The 23,567-nt window shown below is 48.9% G+C and overlaps 5 protein-coding genes across 5 annotated transcripts; 1 reads left to right on the forward strand and 4 right to left on the reverse strand.

The window, feature by feature from the left end:
- Positions 1-2,564: 2,564 nt before the first annotated feature.
- Positions 2,565-3,468, reverse strand: PSV08DRAFT_407188 (uncharacterized protein; the record flags this gene model as incomplete). The annotated part of the gene is made up of 2 exons (XM_014229190.1): positions 2,565-2,734; positions 2,784-3,468. 2 exons carry the CDS (start codon positions 3,466-3,468, stop codon positions 2,655-2,657), a joined length of 765 nt encoding a protein of 254 aa, XP_014084665.1. The 3' UTR covers positions 2,565-2,654.
- A 967-nt stretch (positions 3,469-4,435) lies between these two features.
- On the forward strand, positions 4,436-4,956 carry PSV08DRAFT_347297 (uncharacterized protein; the record flags this gene model as incomplete). Its single annotated transcript, XM_014229189.1, has 4 exons — positions 4,436-4,485; positions 4,539-4,705; positions 4,759-4,811; positions 4,861-4,956. The coding sequence occupies 4 exons, from the start codon at positions 4,436-4,438 to the stop codon at positions 4,954-4,956; spliced, it is 366 nt and encodes a 121-aa protein (XP_014084664.1).
- Positions 4,957-5,613: 657 nt separating this feature from the next.
- Positions 5,614-6,338, reverse strand: PSV08DRAFT_347298 (uncharacterized protein; the record flags this gene model as incomplete). The annotated part of the gene is made up of 4 exons (XM_014229188.1): positions 5,614-5,842; positions 5,924-5,951; positions 6,018-6,163; positions 6,220-6,338. The coding sequence occupies 4 exons, from the start codon at positions 6,336-6,338 to the stop codon at positions 5,614-5,616; spliced, it is 522 nt and encodes a 173-aa protein (XP_014084663.1).
- Positions 6,339-6,889: 551 nt separating this feature from the next.
- Positions 6,890-8,365, reverse strand: PSV08DRAFT_172479 (fungal-specific transcription factor domain-containing protein; the record flags this gene model as incomplete). The annotated part of the gene is made up of 2 exons (XM_014229187.1): positions 6,890-7,232; positions 7,266-8,365. 2 exons carry the CDS (start codon positions 8,363-8,365, stop codon positions 6,890-6,892), a joined length of 1,443 nt encoding a protein of 480 aa, XP_014084662.1.
- A 1,405-nt stretch (positions 8,366-9,770) lies between these two features.
- PSV08DRAFT_194819 (dipeptidyl peptidase IV N-terminal region-domain-containing protein) lies at positions 9,771-12,236 on the reverse strand (the record flags this gene model as incomplete). Its single annotated transcript, XM_014229185.1, has 1 exon — positions 9,771-12,236. The coding sequence occupies one exon, from the start codon at positions 12,234-12,236 to the stop codon at positions 9,888-9,890; it is 2,349 nt and encodes a 782-aa protein (XP_014084660.1). The 3' UTR covers positions 9,771-9,887.
- Between the last annotated feature and the right edge of the window lie 11,331 nt (positions 12,237-23,567).

Below are 23,567 nucleotides of genomic sequence, written 5' to 3' on the forward strand. Positions count from 1 at the left end.
TCACTGCAAATCTGACAGGCTACTCTACTACATCTAGTCTCAAGGTGGCCAAAACCTTGGCATTTAGAGCACTGCTTTAAGTTGTTAATAACTCGTAGCTTCTCTGCTCTCAGGCTCTCTCCGAGAATATAGAGCTTTCCTCTAATAGCCTTTAGAGCCTCCTCTTCAGTTGCGAAGGCGACGCAGGCGGAGCCATAGCTCTGCTGTCCTCTCTTAGCCTCAGGAGTGAGCCAGAAAGGGGTGCCTACTACTTTGAGGCCTTTGTTAAAGGTCTCAATCTCCTCCTTGATTACCTCTAGGCCGTGGTTAGTAGGTAGTCTATGGACGACTACTTTGAACCACGAGGTAATGGGCTGAGCTACCTTGAAGGCTACTAGATCCTTCCAGATACTCTGGTTTTCTAGCAGGTAGTTGGCTGTAAAGGCAGGTGTAGTAGTGACTACCTTATTCCCTTTTGAGGATAGCGTGACTGAGGCGACTACAGGCGATTGCACCCCTCCTTTTAAGGTGAAGGCTTGGTTGAAGGCATTTCTTAGCCTGAGGGCGTCAAAGGCAGCAGGGCCTCCTTGGTTGACTAGGACTAGCTGCCTCTCCTTTAGGCTAGGCTTAGCCTTTTGAGGTGCCTTCTTCTGCACAGTAGTCCACTGTTGCTCCTTATTTGCTGTTGCAGCTGCGGCGTACGATATAGGCTGCGTAGGAGCAGCTGTCTGTCTATTACCCTGCTGGTTTGGTTGTGCAGGGGTAGGTTTGTCGAGGCGGCGAACCTTGTCTCTTAGCTCCTTAGAGACGTTTGAAAGCGAGGAGATCTGATCTCCTAGAATTGCTGCGTTCTTCTTATTAACTCGGCCTGTCTCAGTGTAGTCTCTAAAGACTTCTACTAGGTCGAGCAGGCTAGTCTGCTGTGAGGGGTTGCTTTCAGCTAGACTAGCTGCTTGGACTACTAGGTTTCTAGCTATCTCGAGGGCCTCTTCTACTGTCGTAGCCCTAGGTGTTTTGTTTTGGCTAGCGAAAGGATTCCTTAGTGTTGAGCCAATAAAAGGCGAGAAGTTGCTTCTAGTGCGGGTGTGTGTGGGTCTATTAGGCTCGGCAGGTAGGTCATCTACTGTAGAGGGGGGTGTGCTATCCCTAGGGCGCGAGGATTCCTGAGTCCCTTGGGTTCTTTGTACTTCTACTACGATTGTGTCCATCTCGTCGATCTCCTGAGTGTAGCTAGTAGCGCTCATCTTTGATCTTCTACTAGCCTCTTCTAGGCTAGTAGTAGAGGCTGATCTTTTCTTCTTATTCTGCTCTATACTAGAGCTTCGCTCTATGTCCTGCTGGACTCGAGCTTCTAGATCGCTACCTTCGAGTTCTACCTGATCTCTCTGAGTTGGCATTAATCTAGATGGTCTGTGCGCTGAAAATTTTTCTTGAGGTTTGTAAGATAGCTGTAGGGAGACGAGTACTTTCCTCTACTGCGCGACAGCGCGCTAGATGCACGCTTTAGAAGTAGTTGCAAACGATTTTTTATAAGAGATTTGTATATATTTAGCTAATATTACACCTATTCTAGAAAACTCGAAGTTGGTGTGGTGTCGAGATATGTGTAGACTCAGTGTGGTCCAGGTGTTTTAATTTACAGAGTAACGTCGCCCCCTGCGACACGCAAGTCCCCCCATGCCTACGCTGGTAAATGGGTACCCCCCTACACTGGTGTTGTGTAGAGTAGGGTAGGGTCGCACGGGCTAGGTGTAGGGTAGGATTGCCAAGACTTAGGTCGGTGTAGGGTTGGGTCTTATATAGTAATCAATAACCCTACCCTACATAATACCAGTGTAGGGGGGTACCCATTTACCAGCGTACCTTAGTAGCAGTATTCACAACACCACGATCGTAAATATAGCCTAATTAAGGCAAATTTTAATATAAACTATTGTATATAATGCACTAGTAACTTAGACTTCCTAATTGTAGGATGATGCTATTCCGTATCACACTTGGTACTACCACAGGCGCGGACGACTCTCTATGAAGGAGAAGGCCCAAGGTCAGCAGTACCTTACCCTATAGATAGTAGCCACGTAGCAGAGAGCTTACCTCTCTATCGAATACAATCTTGTTTCCTTGATCTGTCCGATTGTGCTTCCAAGCTTAAGACTACCCTACGGGGTCGCGCCCCTTACAAGTTCTAAGTCGAAAGGAGCTGCACTTAGCTTTATAGCTAGAATAAAGTAGTAAATAGAATTATAGACATTAGAACAGAGTATTATATAGTAATCTTGAGCATTTTGCGTATGATAATGGTGTAGTACGATACGTGGTCGAAGTCGAGTAGACTGGCGGGCTACCCGCAAACAAGTAGCTGAATAGCAACAACTAGTATTGAATTGAGTGAAACAGCTGTCTACCTAATCTAAAAAAAGAGATACTAATATAAACTGACAGGCTAGTCACGTGCTACTACAACACAATGGATGAAGTTTGCAAGTGTGAAAGAATATCGAGACATGGCTATTGTTTGTCTGAGCTATGTGCCAGGTAGAGCCTTGTTCAATTTTCAAAGTAAAACAAAAAATCCACCCATATTAAGAATTGATTAGTCTATAGAAATTTAGATTACTCTTTTCCTTCATTCGCTGACTACTACAGATCCAATCGACGAAATCGCCTAACAACTACACAAGCCACCGCTTTCCACTAGCCGCACTAGAACCGATGCCTCTAGCAACTCTGGACAGACATGTCTCTTCATTTACTAGATAATAATTAGCATTTGTTCAGAGCAAGTATTATGTATTTGGTACTTACTCGGAGAGGGCAACCAGAGACCGCAGCCCCCATATCTCCGATGGCGCTAGCAAGGCAGACACCATAACCAGTCCAAAGCTTGCCGTTGTTCTCACCGCCTGGCTGAGGCTCACCGCGCGCAAGCGCATCCATTGCGACTTTGAATGCGAGGACACACTTTGCTCCACTTGTAAGGGCTTGAGTTGCACCAGCTGCAACACAAGTGTAGCAGTTGCCAGGGTGAGGAGCATCAGCACACGAGAGAAGTATTGACCGTTTCTTCTGATCAATCTGTTGATCGATTTTCTGCTCTTCTCTCTCAGCAGCTTCCTCGAGCTCACGACTGCGGCGCTCGAGCGCAGAATCACGGCGCAGAACAGTGACAGGGGCCTTGCTGCTTGCTTTCAGTGCCACTTCGTCGAGATTGCCAGTGCAATGAATGCCGGGAAACACAGGGACGAGGCTAGCCTCAATCTCCTTGCAGGAATCGGATGCGTTCTTTCCTTCGGCGTGTCCACCGATTGAGCACTCAATGCCGGGAAGATGTTTCTGCATTTTTGGCCAAGTGGTATCCCAAAATGCATTGATGTCTGCGCTAGCAATGTTTCCAGCCATGACATTGGCGTCGACAGAAGGGCTGTCGCTGGCTTGAGCACCAAGGGCAACGCCCAAGGCAAGAGCGAGGAATTTGGCAGAAACCATTTTGTTGAAGGGAGATGAGTATTCGGTATTGAATAAGATTATGTGGATGTGAAAATATATAAAATAGGTGGAATGAGCTTGATGAGAAATACTAAGTGCATGTAAAGTGATGTTTATATATGTTTCTACTGATACCAAGGAAATATATCTCTGAACTGAACAGCTAAAGCAATCAAAAGCTTCGGTCCTTCTATCAACTATGAAGAGAGATTTTTACGTCAACAATCGTGTTGTACTTGCGAGAATATATTAGAGTAGGCCCTACTTTTTCACTTGTAGCTACAATATAGAAAGTCTCGCGAGAAACTCATCTTCATTTAGTAAATCCTGTCCTGATTTAGAATGGGAAGGGTGATTGTTGTGGACCTAAGTCACGCTCAATTATTTGGTGAAGAAGAATATGGTTAACTAGTTAGTCGTCTTAGTGGAGATAGTGTTAACTAGGTCTTACTAATCGCCAGGTTGCAGACCACCCGGCCCTGACCTCTGCCCAGACATATCCTGCCAAGAGGTCTGCCAAGAGGTCTGACCACTCACTAAAAACATGCTAAAATCAAGCGAGACTTGGCAGACCTCTTGGCAGGATATGTCTGGGCAGAGGTCAGGGCCGGGTGGTCTGCCTACACACTAATCGCTCCACTCACTAGCATGACGCGATTGGAACACGCCATATGCACAGATCTTATACTGATTTTGAATCTATACGAACACACACTAATGAGACATGTCGTATCTAACGCCCCGAAAAACTACCGTCGCATAGTGAGATCCCTACGGACGAGAGACAGGTGATGTCTGAAAGAGCGAGATGGCTACAGAGCTCTATTCACCAACTATATAATCTCAGAGATTTGAAAGGTATATAAGAAGGGTTCAAATTCCTTCATGTAGAAGCATCACTACAGACTTCAACTTTCATCTTCTACATTCTCTCTATCCACAATCCTCCAAGTCAATTTGCTTCAAAATGCAGTTCTCTATCTCTGCCCTTGCTCTTGCTATGGCTTGCATCTCTCAGTGAGCCCAACTCATAAAAGGAATCTGCAGAATCTTTCTGACGTCTGTTCTAGGGTTGGAGAGGTAGCTTCCATCCCAGTTGGGGCTGAAGTCGAGGCCCGCGAACTTGATAAACGCGACCAGTACACGCACTGCGCGTGCCAGGTCTCCTCTAATTCTGGCATTGACAGTTTCACTACTTCTCGTGTCGTTGGCTTCAATGATTACAGATGGAAATTGGGTTTGTCTATGCAAAATATTGAACAGCATGAAGTTGAAACTTACACTAAGCAGATGTTCGAGAGACTCAGCGCGGCGAGTGGGGCGCTCGCTTTACTGGATATTATGTAAGCAACTCTGTTAGGATCCTTAGCTTATGACTTACTTGTATTATAGGTTTACGCAAAGTCTGGCTTTGTTGATGGAAAAGCTTTCTACAATGAGTGTTTGCAGAATGGTGCTGGCGACTCGACCTGCTTTGGTAGGCAGTAGGGTTAGCGTAGCACTTGTCCACATATTGAGCTTGTTTCTATGTAGCCGCAACTTCTAAACACTCTCTTTAATATATTTTATTTCTTCCTTACTTGGACGAACTTCCCCCTCTCTCTCCCCCTCCGTATGAAAACCCTTAGTAAAATCCCCTAATCTTGGCTAAGCCCCCCCGAGAGTTTTATAGAAATTCCCTCAACCAATTCCCCGCTTAGGGAGCTTGCTATAATTACCGCTTATTCGCTACTCTTTTATACCCCCTTAACGTGTTCCAACAGTCATTGGATCACCCTGCTGAACTTGACGCGACACTCTGCGCAATTACTCTACAATAACGTAATAATATCAGATAGAAATAAGAGATGTTGTTCTTTATCTACCTCTGCATAAAGTCTAAGTATGCCCTTAAACGTGGCACTTTGTGCACGTTGGCGCTGCGTGCTGGCATCGCTCACTAGCCTGGTTCTGATCACCCCCATGACTACCCTTTCTGCCTCTGCAGCTATCTACTGAGCCTTTTGTGCCTAGAGCACCCTAATAGAAGCAATGTATTGACGCTTCTGCTCCTCCTTTCGTCGTTGGCGCTAATTTTCTGCACGTAGCTTCTTATTCTCCTGTATAATAAGTATCGTTGCTAATTGCGTTGCAATCTGGCAGGTTTTAATGACTTGGCCCATATGTGTGAAAATGACCGGCAAGTCTACCCGCAGGAACGCCTTGGAGAAGGACTTCAAGTAAACTCTGTGTGTTCTTAAGTGTTCCAATACCAAGGGCATCTCCAAGTCCGGCCTCGTAGCATCCCATGTCGATGAATTGTTGCACTACTTTCATGACATCTTTAGGGACCGTAGGTCCCGAGAATGGGCCTGAGAAAATACAGGAAATGACACTGTCATATGGTCAATATCCAACTCATAGTTCATCTCCACTCTTCTAAAGGGTGCTAAGTGAGACATTGGCACGAGCTTACCTCCTGACTTTAATACCAAAGGCAAGTGCTTCCTTGATTAGAATTCTGGCCTAATAGATAACCTCGTTTACCGTGCAATTTTGATTTGCCTTACTGAACGCCTCGGTGACGGACTCAAAAACCACAATCTCATCGGCACTGGCAGCCCTTGCATTTACCAAGCCTTTCATGTTCGGGGCGAGAACGGGGAAATGGAATGAGACCTGGACACCTTTCTTGACTTTGCAAGTTGCAGCGCATCTGGAAGAATGGTCTGTCCATCTGCGAGCTGAGGCACCTATTTGGGTGAAACGAACGATGTTGCCTCGATTTCCTGCAACCAAGTTCCTGCGAGACGCTGGATCAACTTGGTCTTGACTTCCTGGGGCACCAACTGCTTGATGTTCTGGAGACCATCTCGTGGTCTAACTTCCATGATCTGAATATGACGGTCGCGGCTGAGGGTACTCTGCAACCGATGCTACTTTGTTAATAAACCCCGTATCGCCGGTCTTTTAAGGTAATAGTGTCTAATCCTAATTCCAATAACTGATAGTTTCAAGTGGAGGCCAACTGATACCCGCAAATTCCTATAGCTCATTGTAACGTAGGCTGGTCGTCTACGATTGCACAGCTTATTGTGATTGAATGAAGGCTAGGGCTACTTTCCTTTCCGTTTATGTGACTAGGCTACTACAAGGGTTCCTATGTTGGTTCTAATGTTGATATAACATGATGTTGTTGCTGGCATTGTAAGAAACGCTGAGGAACTAAAGCCGTATACTGTAAATACTGAATACCCTCGGCTACTGCAGCAGTACTAATCTGTTCACATGTAGATGGATTATGAACTCTAGCCAACTGCGGGGAAAAGCAAGCTGAGTTATACTAAAGTTATAGTAAACACGCCATTCGCTTCCTAGAGGACTTCGAAGACGGCACCAACTTTTAATGTGGTGTGTGATAATGTCACAGAGGCATAGACTTCTACTGGTTCGGCCGAACAACAACGTCAAGAAGATGTATAAGCGTTGCAGACAAGAACGCTGGCACACTACTTGTTGAGAAATAGCGAAGAAATTTTTTAGACTGCAGATCGAAGGCTAGATTCGTCATCGATACTGCCGTTTCTCTAACCTTGCGCATCGACGCCTTCTTAGCAGCAATCATGTCCACCAACCCTGGACTCGAAACCGATGGCGAGGACAGGGAAGTCAGTGCTCGTAGTCGATGAAGTGCTCCAATAGCTGAAAGATACGTCATGCGAAGTAGCGCCTGGTGCAGCCAAATCAGTTTCTTTACCCAATTGTCCCAATCATTTCCCGCTACGCTTGCTAGCGATGATTGTGTCGGCGGAGAGTACTAAGAAGTAGCCTTCTGATTCATGTTCCACTCCTCGAGCATGGAATCACATCTGGTCAAATCCAGCATCTGCTGGTTCGAATCTCTAGGCAAGACTGCAATGTTTTTACAAGATTCGTAGTTGATCGGTTCCCTGCTAATGACCGAGTATCGGGTATGTAGGATCTCGCCAATGCAGGCACAGAGCTTCGCGAGCTCGATGCATATCTGACATATAACCTCGCTCCTATCTTCCTCAACAGTTGTGAAGCCGCAAGCTTTGAAAAAACCTAAAAGCTCTGGCGAATGCTGGACCATATCAAAATCATGGAGCTTTAGCATGGAAACTAGGTATTCTGCCTCGCGGATCCGGGCAGGACGACGAATACCCAGGGCAAGCGCCCGATCTCGAATATAGCACGACCACCAGATCCTCTGTTGTGACCGCTTTTCTTGTGGAGAAAGATTTGAAGTTTCTGGATCTCTGTGTAGGCCAAGTACTTGTGTGAGGGATAAAGCGATTCCCATCCAATACCAAGTGTCCTTTTCGTCATCTGGCGAGTCGTACCAGTAGGTCATAAGAAGCAGAGCCTGGACTAGTGTCAAAGGATCCGGCTCACAATCCAGGCCATAAAGTATGCGGACACGGCTGAAAAACACTTTCCTTGCCGCCTTCCTGCTGGAGAATCTGCGTGGGCGAAGGATTTCGGAATTAACAAAGATGACGCTTGCAAACATGACAGCTTGAAATAGGAGCAGACTGACGGGTTCTGAACCATCCGATTTTATTACAAGCATGACGAATTTGTCAAAGTCGAGCGCAGGCATAAAGGTATGTATGATTTTTACGTAAGTCCCGAGCAATTCATCCCGGAATTCGTCGTCTGGGATCGTGAGTGCATCTTTCTCGGTGAAATATTGCACGTCCCTTTCACGAATGTGGCGCGGAGGGCGTCTAATATAAGGAGGCAAGGGCGTGTTCACGTCATTCTCGAGTCGTTCACCTGAAGGTCGGTTGGAAGAATTTTGTCTGTTGGCGTTGCCTTGTGATCTCCTCCCAATTCTTTGTGATGAGATTCGAGCGTTGGTTGAATGCCGGTTGGATTGGGCTGAAGACCACATTTCATGTTCTGGAGGCAATTGACTGCCTCCAAGATGGTGGATTTCGACATATATATCGTCTTGACTGTCCTCTTCCCCGTCTTGAGAATCTGATTGATGATTTTGATCTAAAAAGAGCCGATGACAAAGCCCAGGTCAGCGCGAATTCTCCATACACGAGTGAAATGAGGATACAGAGTGGCAGGTGGGTTCAGAACTTACCTTCGAAAGTCAAAGAAACCAGGTAGTCAGTTGCAGGCTCGGCAGACGGTGGTGTCACTAGCTGCTGGACTGGAGAAGCAGCAACTGGACGAGGAGACGCTGTTAACTCAGCTGCCTGAGTTGTACTAGGCTCACGTCTCCTCCTCCGGCCTAACTGTTTAAGGATGCATTCAACACCATCGAGTCGACAGTTTGTGCAAGGAGTGCTCTGCGACAGTCACACAGGGTCTGTCAATCAAGACCACTTTCACAGCTGATATCCTCATATCAGTCTTTCCAATCCCGACTGATGATGTTGCATCACGAAATTTTTCAGCGGTACTCAATCTCAACTTTTGATCATGCGTGTTTCAACTTTCCTATCTAAGGTTAAGTTTGCATCGTAAATCTAGAACATCGAAGAAACACCAAACCAAACCCGAAGAACACAACAGAAGCATCGTAAATGTGGCTTATCAAAATCACCAGTGAGACAATTGATTGGCAGCATACAATCAGCGAACAAACTCGGAAACATAAACAACCGCCAGAATGTAGAGACATTCCAAAAACACTTCTATCATTCACCCACACAAGCACAGACGAACAACAAGCGCCCGGGAAACAACATGATGCTTCCAAATAGTAGACAAAGACAAACAAGCATCTACCTAAAAAGCAACCACCCTTTCCCTTTCTCTCAATTCTCTCTCTGTCCCTTGCCCGAACACTCCACAACCCACAAGCCAAGCCAAGCCAACCCGAGCATGTCCTGGCTCAGCAACCGCACCAAACCCCCACCACAATCCAAATTCTTCACTACCTCCCAACCCACCCTTCCTCTCCCCCCTCCCACAATCACGATTACACCCACAAACCCGCTGACCAACCTCCCCCTTGTCTCCCACGACGAATGCATCCACCTCCTCAAAGCAGCCCGCATCTCGTACACGCACATGTACATGGCACTCAAGCAGCACGTGTACCACGATCTAGCGAGTGCATGCGGAACGGCACTGAATCAGCTGGATAGCGTGGGCGAAGACGGGGATTGGAAGGGCGTCATGGTGCGGTTTGAGTGGAAGTGCGGCAAGTGTAGGGAGAGGGCGGCGATGTGAGAAGGGGGTTGGGGTTGGGGTTAGGAATCGCGAGAAAAGGTCAAGAAGCGAGAGAGATATGGCATTAACATTGAAGGAGAACATGAAAGCACGGACTTCAGTTGTTGGAGAAGAAGACAGTAATGGACATGATTTTTCCTTTTATTAGACTCAGGGATTAACTTTCGTTTTTTTACAAGATTTTCGGTCTTTAGGAATTATACACAATTGGTTACAAATATGCTTTAAGCGGTCCACTTGGTGGCCGAGGCACCCCTCTTGCTCCACTGGTGGTTGCCCTTGCTATCTCCCTTCCTGTTCTTCTCCTCAAACAGCTTCTTGCTCAGCTGCTTATACAGGAACTTGCCGTTGTTGTTGAAGTTGATGCTGTGGTCCGAGTCGGTAAAGTAAGTGTTTTGCATCTTCTCGGGGCTGACCATGTTGACCATGAGGAGGTCGACAAGGGCGGCGGCGTTCTGGAAGTGGACGTTGTCATCACCGGTACCGTGCTGGATTACGACACCACCCGCAATCTTCTTGAAGCCCGTGGCATCGTGGACGCGGCTGCGGTTGTATCCGTCGGGGTTGATGTCAGGAGTCTTCATGTAGCGCTCAGTGTAGAGGGAGTCGTAGAAGCGCCAGTCGCTGACGGGAGCGGTGATCATGGCGTAGCTGATGATTGGGTCGCCGACTTCGACAACCTTGGAGGACAGGTAGCCACCGTAAGACCAGCCCCAGATACCAATGTGCTCGCTGTCAACCCAAGAGTTCTTTGCGAGTTCCTTAGCTGCCCAGATCTGGTCTTCGGCCTCAAGTTGGCCTAGGTTGGACGCTACGGTGGAGCGGAAGGCACGGCCCTTGCGGCCAGTACCGCGGTTATCAACCGTAAGAGTGATGTACTCAAGCTCTGGGTCAGAGGCAACGTAGGCCTTCCAGTTCAGGGCGCTGAACTGCTTGTGCACTTCCTTGGCGTTGGGTCCACCGTATGGGATGAGGATGAGAGGGTACTTCTTGCTGGGGTCAAAATTGGGTGGGAGACGAAGCATGGCATCGAGTGTGTAGCCTGATGGGTGCTCCAGGTCCAAGTACGTAATATTGGGCAGGTTGTATTGCTGGAGCTTGTTGTACAGTGCGCTGTTGTTGACAATGGTGCGGATGGGCTGGCTCGAGTTGAGCGAGTACAGTTCTTGGTATGGAACGTCGGGGCCAGCATATCGGAGGACGTAGTAAGAGCCGCCGGACGAGAAAGAGCCAGTCCAGAAAGCAGCCTCCTTGTCGTTGACAAGGGCAGTCTTTTTTCCAGAGAAGGTGACGGAGTACACGTGAGACTCGGTGCTGTGGTGTTCGGTGGAAGTGTAGTAGACCAGGCCACGCTTGTAATCAACCTTGAGGATGGAAAGAACCTCCCACTCGCCAGAAGTAAGTGCAATTGGCTCTCCGCCAGAGATTGGGAAGAGATAGATGTGCGCCCAACCACTCTGGTCAGAAATATCAAGGTAGAACTCGGAAGAGTTGCCGGAAGTGACATTTCCAGCCTCAAGAGCGCCGATGTACCGGATCTGCATCAAGTTCTCGAGCCATCCATCGGTGCCGTCACGCTCACGGGTGACCTTGGACGAGCCGGCCTCGACATCAACGGTCACTAGCTTCTCCAGATCTTGGACACGGTTGTAGGCACGGTAAATGACCTTGCTATGGCCCTCGGTCAGCCAGGCGACTTCACCGATGACGAGATCATCCTCGGGGAAAGCATCGATTGGGATGTTTGAGACTTGTCCGGACTCAACCTCGAGCATGTTCAGAACGACAGTGGGGTTCTTGGTGCCGACCTTGGGGTAGCGTAGCTCAAGCTCGTTGGGGTATACGGGCACGAATTCTGAGTCGTTGTCGATGTAGTATGGGATTCTGAATGTGCCCACTCCGGTCTCATTGAAGCTCAGGAAAGCAATCCTAGTGCCATCGGGAGAGTACCACAGGGTGTAGCGGTCGCCAAAGATCTCTTCCTCGTAAACCCAGTCGGGGACGGCGTTGAAGTAGTCTGGGCCACCGTTGTCGGTGATTTGAGCAATTGTGCCATTTGTGCTGACATACAAGTTGTTTCCCTTGACGAAGGCAACTTGAGACGAGGAAACGGGGCTCCATTCGGCATACTGAATGTCGCCGACTTGCTCGGGGTCCAGAGGCACAGACTCGCCAGTTGCGACGTCCATGATCAGGTAGTCGGCAAAGTAGGAGTAGCGGTACTGCTTGGTGTAGTTGACAGCCCACAGGACTTTGCTAGCATCGGGCGAGATGGAGAAGTCCCAGTAGTTTTCCGGGATCTTGTCTGCCGAGATGAAGGTGGATGATTCGCCCGTCGCGACGTTCTCGAAAACAAGGTCTCCAGAAGCGGCTGGGTAGATGTAGTCGCCATCTTTGCCAGTTCCGACCCAGCTGAATGAACGGGAGCTGGCAGACAAGGAGCCAGGGCTGGCGGTGGTCTCGTTGTAGGAAAGGCGCTTGGAACCGTTGCCAAGAGGCTGGTGTGGCTGGCGGGGAGGCTCAATGGCCTGGATCAGCGGCAAGACGGCTGCGAGGAGAGTGAATGAACGCATGATGAGGAGAAATGGGAGGTCAGGCCCCAGAACCTTTCAACCAAGAAGGTCAGTGAATGCAGGCCCACGCAGCAGCCCAGGGCGCACGGATGACGTCGTCGCACCACTTGGTCGTGTGAACAACTTGTCGTGCAACAAGACGAGACGAAAGCGCCAAATCGACCGTGGTGTGCAAGATGGCAGTACTGTGTTGTTTATGTAGTGTCGACGCGCATCTTGGTCTAATTGATGTTCGCATTCGAGCTTCCGCATTGAGCAGGTGTTAAGCGTCCCAAGGCCGACTGGTGTTTGCCAAGGAGCCCCAAGCAATCGGCCTGCCGGATAAACAAGCGCCCTAGGGGACGCCTGGTGTTCGCCGCCTGGATTATCGGAGCGCGTTTTCATCAGATAGGAAGGTAGATCCAAAGTCACTGTCCTCTGCATCTTCCAACCGCTCGCAGAACAGTCGGTCCATCCCTCCCCACACTCACGCCGCAGACCTGATAGGCCACCTCCCCTGCGGCCGTCTCCATTTATTTCCGGACAAACGTCGATAGAATGCTTGCTGGCGCAGGGGCGGCCGAGCCTTCCTTGGGGCTCTCTGGATTCTGGAAACAACGCCAAGCCGTTGCTACCAAAATCGCGTTTCTTGCCCTTATCGCGCCTTGCCGAAGCTCTTCCAACTTCTGCTTCTGACCTTCATCGGCTCTTGTTCGATGCTTGCCTACCAATCCACTCGAGTCCCGCCACATTGTTGTTAGGGAAACCACGTCTGCCACAATGTGAACAAGTCACACATCTCACGACGCTCTTTACGACGTTTCTGGCCCATGGTGCAATCCTCGTCCGTCCTTGCGTACACCTTGTTTTTTTTGCAAAAACCAAATGACGACCGTCCCGCTACAAATCAATACAAACTCGGCAAAGGATTGGTTTGGGGCATCTGCATTGGGTAGACGAATGTTGCCCTTGGGCTGATAACAAGGGTTATCGCCTATTGGCCATGCTCTAGTCACCCAGTCTCGACTGTTAATGAGGCCAGCAATTGATCAGGGGCGCATTGCCGCAGCAAGCAACCCAACATTAAATGCGCATCAAAGTCGCGTTTGGAAGAGACCATCACTTGACTCTGGTCCGCTAAACTCGCCCATACGACTCGCCCTAGTACCCATCAGTCAACAGAGCTCGTTGGAGGCACGGAGTCATTACCATGGCTTCGCGCACAAATTTTCCTCTAATTCTTTCTCTTCTCTCAAGCATGATATGCAAGACTACAAAGGACGTCGTTGAAGTTACGATGATGCTCTTGCTGACATCAGATACCGGCTTATCCCACGTTCCGCACCAATCATCCCGTTCCTGCATCCAAGTCCCTCTGTGCAGCGAACAGTAAGCCCTGAATATAGAACAGCTTTTCTATATCGCAAATGACATTGCGAGAAGACTGAATGCCAGAATTGGTAATTGAAACAATACCTTGGACTTGAGCCAACGCGACATCCCCGGAACCATCGACCGAAGCCAGCCACAGTCACGTGTCTGAGTTTGCATCTCGCCGCAATGCGCTAGTGATGACAGGGTACGAACAGCTTCTCTACTTATGTCAGCCTAGCACCTTGGCACGATCTCTTGGATGCTAGTTTCCCCTTCAGCCCTCTAACAGTAGCTATGATTCTTCTATACTGAAGACATATGTTTATTTTGCTCTCTGGGACTGCTAACCATTTTTCCTTTTGTCTCTAGTTCCAGGAAGAAGCGCTCTGAAGCTGTTCTAAACCACATCCAGTGCCAGCTAAGAATCGACTTCAATTTTTGTTGCATTTGTCTCTATTCCTTCATTCCATTGCCTTCTCGTATCACCTGTACACCTCAACCCGAACGATGTTGCCGCATACATCTATCTAGTATTACCAGGACTCCACAAGGTCCCCAAACGCGATGAACGGGCAGTCGTTCTATCATTCCCATACCCGGTGCATCCCCTGGTCATGTCAAAAGCCTTATCGATACGCGCTTACACCGCGCAACCCAACAAAAGCAGTACCATGTCGCGAGAAGCAGAACACCAACATGCCGTACCGACACACAGATAAACGGGGGCCGAAATACACCCCGCAAGGGTCACGCAGGGCAAAAGGCTACAGCAGACAAGGGCAGCCATACAAGAAAGCGGGGGTACGGCCCGCTAGTGTGGTATCGACTACTGTGCTACATGGCACAAGTTATGTGTGTGGGGGCGCGCTAAAATGAAGATCAGGCTCTTCTTCGGATGACAAAACCACATTTATTACAGAGATATTCTGAATAATTACAACCCTATAGAGTATAGATAGTACTCTTTATAGTATAGGGCTTACTCTTTACCCTGGCCTGTATTGTCCCCTTGCTAGTGGCCTACTTACATTATTCTTGCTATGTAGCACAGTATGGGTGCCCTTTAACCTCTGCCCCCATCGTGGATCTTAGTAACATCCATAGCCGCCTAATTGGTAACTGCATTTAAGACCGTCCGCAGCGCAATCCGACATCAAGCTACCATGATATCCATGGCAATAAAGCTTTTCAAATTAGTTCTAGGAGGTGGGGATATTCTAGGATATTGTCTGCGTACGAAATTGCTTCCATCAGAGCTGCATGCCTTAACCCTTTTATTAGTGTGACAAATTCTTATAGTAAGCAAGACACTTGAACGTACTAGGTAGTTGCCTGAAGATTGTGTGCACTGTCCATGAACGTGGACTAGAGATAGTGCAGTAGCGAGGATATAAGTAAATGAGATACGCATGTTAATTATTGGTAGTGTAGAATTTACCCTAATAGTGGCTGAAGTCTTGTAAAGCGTGAAAATTGAATAGTAGTTCCTAACCTTGAGGGCAAGTTGAAGACTTTATAAATCTCTAGTAAGGAGGCTAAGGCTCAGACGTTAATGAACCTCTCGCCGGAGGTTGACGGAAGCTAGTGAGCACTGCTGTACTGTGGTTGCAGGTATACCCGGTGGTACGAAAGTATTCATAGTAGGTCTGCGATGCAATTTTAGTTTAGTCAGCTTATAATTACCTAGAAAGGCTCGCTCTAAGCCTAAGTCGTATAAAAGTAATCTCAAGCCGAACTACAATTGGTTCTTCATATATATCCACGTTGCTACCTAGACAGATTTAGAGCCCCCTTTGCCATCAACCCACGATGAATACTTTCGTACCACCGGGTAAGTATTGTTCGGTCCGACGAGGTGTGGCCCGAAGGCATGTAACAGGGCAAAGGTTACAGGGCACCTGTAACGGCGCAGGCAAGAAGAATCGGATTCGTTTCGGACGTAAGGTCACTCAGAGGGATATGGGAGTGCGTGGGACACAAGAAATCCAAGAATCTAATTAAACACCTAGTTATAGGCCTTGTACGAAAGGATATCGAAAAAACTACCGGATAAACTATCATAGATCGGTGGGTTTTATATCTTTACAGTTCCCACTAATCCCCAAGAGAAACTAGTTCGGACCCTGTTCGGATATTGGTCGTGTCGGTGGCTCAGCCGTTACAGCACCCCCATAACAGTTATTTGGCACCCCCATAGACAGGGGTTGGCATTAGTGACGCGCCATCACAACTGTATAGAGTTAGTACTGTAATAAGATGGCTAGGTACTTGTTTTTATAACTTACTAATCGTCGGATATTGTATATTGTTACACGGGGTTGGGTGCTGATACTTCTCTAAGCTCGATCCGGGTTAGGGCGAGTGAGATGGTGTGAAGAGCGCCGTGAGGTAGTTGTCTGGCGATGCAGTGGAGTGGGCGTGCTTGTAAGATAGATAATAATAGGTTTAATAATTCCTAATCTATATCGAATAGACTAACAAGTATCAATCTTGTGAAGTTAAGTAACTAGTAAGAAAGTACAATTTGAGTTGACTACAACGAGAGTAATGATGAAATCCATCCATCCTTATATCCTCATTGCTTCCAGTCCTGCCATCCCTTCCTTCCCTGCCATCCCAGGGATGGTTGTTCTTGGCGGGATGGCACATCACGTGACCTAGCCCTGCGATGATCATTACCTTCTGACGTGGACGTCCATAGGCCTTCAGCCATCTCGTCACTTGTCAAGGAGAGAATCCTTCTTGTTACTCGTAACCATATATCTAGTATAGAAAACTAGTGTTGTAGTTAAGCTAGCTAGTAAGCCCTTTAACCAATATCTCACTACAGCTCCAGCTCTAGCCTCCAGCTCACCGTCACGATCAGTAGCCTCAACACTAGCCCGCTACTAGGATACCCGCTTACCAGCTATCTTAGCAGCCTCAGATAGGGCTTTAAAATGCGCCCTTTGCCCACTAGTACCACCCACTAGCTATACAACATCTCTACCCTACCTATAGCTTACTCTAGCAGCTAAATAGGCAGCCAAACTTAAGCTACAACTAGGGCAACTGTTACAAGTAACAAGAAGGATTCTCTCCTTGACGCGGGATGACGAGGTTAAAGACCAACCACGTCCACGTCAGAAGGTAACGACCATCGCGGGGCTGGAGGTCACGTGATATGTGTGCTCCCGCCAAGAGCCCTGCTCCCGGAGCACGGGGGGCCTTGGGAGAATTATGCTCCCACTGCTCCCAAAGAAAAGGGAGAATAGGGAGCACCAGGACAGAAACAATGAGGATATAAGGATGGATGGATTTCATTATTACTCTCGTTGTGGTCAACTCAAATTGTACTTTCTTACTAGTTACTTAACTTCACAAGATTGATACTTGTTAGTCTATTCGATATAGATTAGGAATTGTCAACCTATTGTTACTTTCTATACAAGCACGCCCACTCCACTGTATCGCCAGACAAATACCTCACGGCGCTCTTCACACCATCTCACTCACCCTAACCCGGATCGAGCTTAGAGAAGTATCAGCACCAAACCCCGTGTAACACTTTGACCACCCACGGATTCAGTGGACTTAGGAAGATTAACATTAGGACGCCCGATTAAGACTTACGATGTCTCACAACCATTCTCAGTCACAGGCTAGTGCCGGTGGACCAGTTCAAGGTCCCGGACCGATGCCTAACCCAGCAATCGGCGACGAGATGTTGACTCCCAGCGACGATGAGGAGGAGACAATGGATAACCCTAGGCAAATGGTTCATAGTCTTAGGCGACAGGCCGAGATCCATGCACGGCAGATGGCCGAGATGCAAGCGATGATCAATCAGCTCACGAGTCAGCTGATGGCCACACCAAACGAAAAGCCTATCAAAAAACCCAAGATGGCAACCCCGGACAAATACGATGGTAACCGAGAAGGGTTACGGACGTTCCTCACCACTATCGAGTTATACTGCGGCTACAACGATGTGCCAAACGATGCAGAGAAGATCCTTATGGCAAACACACACCTAAAAGGAAAAGCAGCCAGCTGGATGCAACCCTACGTGGAGGATTTTCTATTGGACATCAACAACAAGGGAACTAAGGACGAGACGCGTACCTTATTCAGCAGTTGGGCCAACTTCAAGGAGGAAATGGGACGCATCTTTGGGGAGGTAGACGCGGAAAGCCAGGCGGAGAAAGCGATATCTCGCCTGAGGCAGACCAAAGCAGTTTCAGCTTATACGGCGGAGTTCAAGCAACTACAAGCGCGAATCAATTGGGACGATTCGGCACTCCGGACGGTATACGAAGCAGGTCTGAAGGAAAACATCAAGGACGAACTTGTACACTACGACAAGCCAAAGGATTTGTACTCGTTGATCGAGTTGGCAACAAGAATCGACACGCGATTATGGGAACGGAAGGAAGCCCAGAGAGGATATCGACCAGGGCCACCCTTTGCCAACACCCGAAGGTATCGGAACAACAAGGATCACGACGGAGATACGTACATGACCGGCAAGGTACAAGACAAGTCTAAGGATAAGAACAAAACCCGAGGAAAGTTTAACGACGGTCTTTCCAAGGAAGAACGCCAGAAGCGTTACGACAGTAAGGCATGCCTCCGCTGCGGCGAAGTAGGACACTTCCGTAGGGACTGCCCGAAGAATGAAGTCAAGCAAGGAGCGGTTAAGATCGGAATGCTACGGATGGCAACACCATACCCGACTGAGGAACTAGACGAGACTCTCAGCGACCTAGACCTGTACGACGAAGCAAGACAAGCCACCGATGAGGCCTTTGAGCTAGTACAGAAGGCGATAGGACTCCAAGACTTCAAGTGGGACGAACCACTACCAACGGATTGGCAGGTTGAAGGGGCAGAGGTACTACGCCGCCTAAGAAACCAACAGTGCTGGATTTGTGGAAATACCAGGCACCAAGCCAACGACTGCGATATCGAAGGACGAATCACAATCACGGGACCCCGAGCAGATGAGATTGCCTGCAGGGCTGCCCAGGAACAACCCAGATTCAAGGAATCTGATGACGAGGAGACGCCTCGGACGTTCAAGGAACGAATGGAGCAACACGAGCGCCTACGTTGGGTTGACTGCCCAAGACAGTGTGATTATCACTTGAGGAAGCGAGAAGAAACCAGGAACAACGAGGACGATTGCTGCCACATCAACTTATGGCATAACGAGTGTCGAGTACAGCATTGCCAGGTGCACCAGCCAGGAGAAAAGGAAGCTCACGAAGAGCTATGCTGGATCAATTGTACGACCAATTGCCAGTTCCACAGGGAACAACGACGGAATGCTCGAAAGGTAGACGACTACTACCATAGCACGATATCCGCCGAGGAATGCAATGCGAAGAACTGCAGGATGCACAGAGCTGCAAGACCAAGAGTCACGATGACTAGGGTACCTAGGCAGGATCAGGGAAAGTCCAACGAGGAAAAGAGCCACGAACGACTCTTATGGACGCATTGCAGGAAGGGATGCGCCTTCCACCGACAACAGTTTGAGGATGCTCGCGGAGTGAACGATTACCTCCATAGCACCTTGTCAGCAAACATCTGTGAGGCAGACGGATGCCCGATTCACAGAACGAAGAAGCCGAGTCCAACGAGGAAGGTTGCGAAGGACGATATACCGCACCCGAATATCCATTGGAGCTTCTGTTACGACGATCAGTGTACGATACACTATTCCGCCAAGGAAGGCGAAGGCTACTTTCCTAAACAGAGGAAAGGTAAGCAGACAAAAAACTAGGATGCCGCCAGGGACAGGGTCACGCTGGTGAAGGCAGTCCTAAAACGACCCTCAAGGAAGTACGCGAACTGGGAGCGCAGGATTTGCGGCTGCAGGCTACGGTACTTATAGATGGACACGAGGTGACGGCGCTCATAGACAGTGGGGCCGCACGAACCGTTATCTCACCCCGAGTGGTGGAGAAGAACAACATACCCTATCGGGCCAAGAAGGTGCCGATGCGAGTGGTATTAGCCGACGATAGTCCCACGACATACGGGAACGGCTGGATTCGACTTGAGACCGAGGCAGTATCGTTACGCCTGGCTGGTCAAGAAAGCCGAACGAAGATTAGTATTATGGATCTCGGTGAGACCGAGATGATAATTGGCTACGACTGGTTGTTAGAGTACAACCCTGCCATCGACTGGCAAAAGAAATCGATACACAGCCGAGAACCTGTGCACAAGGTTGCTGGTGTACGACGAGAAACACGCCCGACGGATCAACGCGCGCACCCAGATGGGAGATTCGGTGTGATTTCGCCGCATAAGATCGCGAGAATCTATGCGAAGGACCCTCAGAGAGTAGGAGTCATCTGGATACGGCAGGTCGCGACCACGAAGGAAGGACCGGTACCACAGGTTGCGTCCGCTAATGACGAACCACTGCTGGCGATTCCAGCAGAATACCGAACATCAGAGTTCAAGGAACTGTTCGAGGAAAACGAAGCAACAGACTTAGCAGAACACCAGGATTGGGATCACGAGATCATCTTGGAGGAAGGAGCGAAGTTGAGCCCAGGAGGAATGTACCCTATAGCGCCCGAGCACGATGCTGAGCTGCGGGATTACCTCCAGAAGAACTTGAAGAAGGGATTTATCCGACCAGGATCAGGCCCGATGGCCTCGCCTATACTGTTCGTAAAGAAGCCTAACGGGAAGTGGCGACTATGTGTCGACTTCAGGAGGTTGAACAGCGTTACTCGGAAGAATCGATATCCCTTACCACTGATTACAGAGCTCATGGATCGACTCCAAGGAGCTAAGTGGTTCACGAAGTTCGACGTTCGGGAAGGATTTTACCGAATCAGGATCAAAGAAGGTCACGAGTGGATGACGGCGTTTAAGACGAAGTATGGACTGTTCGAGTATACGGTTATGCCATTCGGGTTGACGAATGCGCCGGCAACCTTTCAATCAGTCATCAACAACGCGCTCCACGAATACCTCGGAATCTTTGTTACCGCGTATCTGGACGATGTACTAGTGTACTCCAGCGGCACACGCGAAGAACATGTCGAGCATGTTAAGAAGGTTTTACGAAAGCTTAAGGAATACAAGCTATACCTTCAACCAGGAAAGTGTGAGTTTCACACGCAGGAAACGGAATTCCTCGGATTTATCATCTCAACCGAAGGAGTGAAAATGAACCCAAAGAAGATACAGACTGTACAGGAATGGCCAAAACCCAACACAGTCAAGGATGTTCAATCCTTCTTAGGATTTGCGAACTATTATCGAAAGTTCATCAAAGATTACTCGAAGATCACGGCACCCCTTACGGAGATAACGAAGAAGGAAATAGGTTTCAAATGGGAGCAGGAACATCAGGAGGCTTTTGATCGAATCAAGCAGATATTCCTGGAGGCGCCGGTACTAGAGATGTACAGCCCTCAGAGACCCACCAGAGTCGAGACCGACGCGTCTGACTATGCACTCGGAGCTGTATTGTCACAGCAGTGCACGGATAAGAAATGGAGACCGGTGTTCTACCATTCACGGAAGTTCTCAGGAGCAGAACTCAATTACGACGTTCACGATAAGGAACTACTTGGAGTAGTCGATGCCTTTGAACAATGGGAGGTGTACCTGTTAGGACTCCCCGACACGATCGAGGTTTTTACCGATCACCAGAATCTGACGAGTTTCATGACAACGAAGAAACTCAACCGACGACAAGTCCGATGGGCCGAGACGCTTGCTCAGTTCGACTTTAAGATAACGCACCGCGCGGGAACGCTCAATGGAGCCGCAGACGCTTTAAGTAGAAGGTCTGATTTGCGCGAAGAGGGTCATAAAGAACCACATGACGCCTTACTTAAGACGATGCCCGATGGCAGTCTGAAGTACAACCAGCCGGAACTAGCTAAGGTAGCTAAGGTGGCCGAGCAGGTAGAAACGCTACAGCAACAGTGGCAGCAGCGAGCAGCCAGCTGGCAGTTCGAGCCCGACGAAGCAGGCTCCGACGAACTGTTGAACGACGAACGGGAGTACCGAGATATGGTTTCGAAGGATCGAACATATGTACCTCCACACATGAGATCGAGTCTCATACAGGAACTGCACGAGTCCACGGAATACGGACACGCAGGAATCGAAGAAATGGTTAGACGACTGTCTAAGGTGTTTGCGATACCACGTATGCGTACGAAGGTGCAGGAGATACTAGGCAACTGTTTGGCATGTCACCAGAACAAGCCCAAGAGGCATAAGCCCTACGGCCTGTTGCAACCCTTACAGCCACCATCTAGACCATGGACAAGCGTAACGATGGACTTCATAGTGAAGCTCCCGAGATCGTTAGAACCAGGATCAGCTCGATTTTGCGACACAATACTAGTAATCGTGGACCGATTGACTAAAGCAGCAAAGTTTGTGCCAACGGAAGAGACTATTACGGCAGAAGAATGCGCGTACGAAGTCCAGAAAGCACTAGTGTCAGAGCACGGGATACCTGAAGAATTCATTACGGACAGAGACAAGCTGTTCACGTCCTTGTACTGGACAACATTCCTGGCAAAATTAGGTGTGAAGAAGAAGCTTTCGACGAGCTTCCACCCAGAAACAGATGGCCAGACGGAACGAACGAATCAGACATTGGAGCAGTATCTGCGGATGTACGTCAACAAGTTACAGGACAACTGGGTTGAGTACTTGCCGGCAGCGCAACTGGCTTACAATAGCACGAAATCCGCAACAACAAGGCAGTCACCACACTATGCGAACTACGGATATGAGCCGGTAGCTCATCGAGATCCAAAAGACATTGAAAGTATCGCCGATAATGCAAACGAGAAAGCACGCCTTTTGCGAGAATTGCACGAAGAACTGAGCAAGCGTATCGCTCAGAGGAACCTCACGACATCCAAAGCAGCGAACAGGCTAAGGATCGAGGGACCGACCTTTAAGGAAGGGGACAAAGTTTTCCTGTCAAGACAGAACTTGAAAACTAAAAGACCATGCAAGAAACTGGACAATCTCCGAGTAGGACCATTCGAGATCCTAGAGAAAATAGGGCCGGTAAACTACAAACTACGGCTACCACCAGGCATGAAAGTACACCCCATATTCCACAAGAAGCTTTTGGAACCAGCACCCCAAGACGCCGAACTAGCAGAAGACATCGAACTCGAGAACGACGAGTATATGGTCGAAGCGGTCAAGGACCTACGGAAAATCGGTCGTCAGTGGAAATACTTGGTCAAGTGGCAAGGATGGCCGGATAGCCAGAACACTTGGGAACCAGAAGGAAATTTAACGAACTGCAAGGAATTGATACGAGCGTATCACAGGCAGCATCCAGAGAAGAGAGGACCGGGTCCTCAAGGGGTAGGTAATAATCAAGGGACAAGAAAGGGTCGTAAGAAGAGGAATAATCAGCCTGTAACCAGCCAGGGTCAGTCGACTGTGCGGGTAGCGATGGTTCGGTTGTCGGAAAACCCATACCAGGGGCAGAGGTCCCCTCAGCTTCCTCTTTCTCACGATTCTGAAGACTCAGAAGAGCGTGATCACGATCAGCGTACGCCCGCTCCCGCTCTTCAACTTCTAGGAGCTCGCGACGAAGTCGCGCGGTCTGCTCCTCAGAACGAGCAAGCTCGAGACGCTTTTGACGCTTCTCTGCCTCCACCTTTTCCCACTCTTCTTCAGTTACAAACAAACTACACTCAGCCTTTACAGCAATACAACCAGCACACTGCCCGGACGCAGTGTCCACGAAGCAACGAAGGTTCTTCTTCTCACAGCGCTTACAGCGGAAAGTCATCTCTTTTCCCCGACAACGGATCTTGTCGGACCGAGCCTGGCGACGTTGAGTCGAGGTTATCGCAGGAGCCTGACGAGAGGAAGACGGGACCTTGGGCATGGTTAGGAAGGCTGGAGTCAGGAAGGGACGGTTACAATGGCCCGGGGCCTACCGACCTTATATGCAGCCGACGATTCAACATGCGGCAC

This window comes from Bipolaris maydis (genome assembly GCF_028858645.1).
Source record: "Bipolaris maydis strain C4 unplaced genomic scaffold PSV08scaffold_2, whole genome shotgun sequence".
In the NCBI taxonomy this organism is placed as follows: Eukaryota; Fungi; Ascomycota; class Dothideomycetes; order Pleosporales; family Pleosporaceae; genus Bipolaris; species Bipolaris maydis.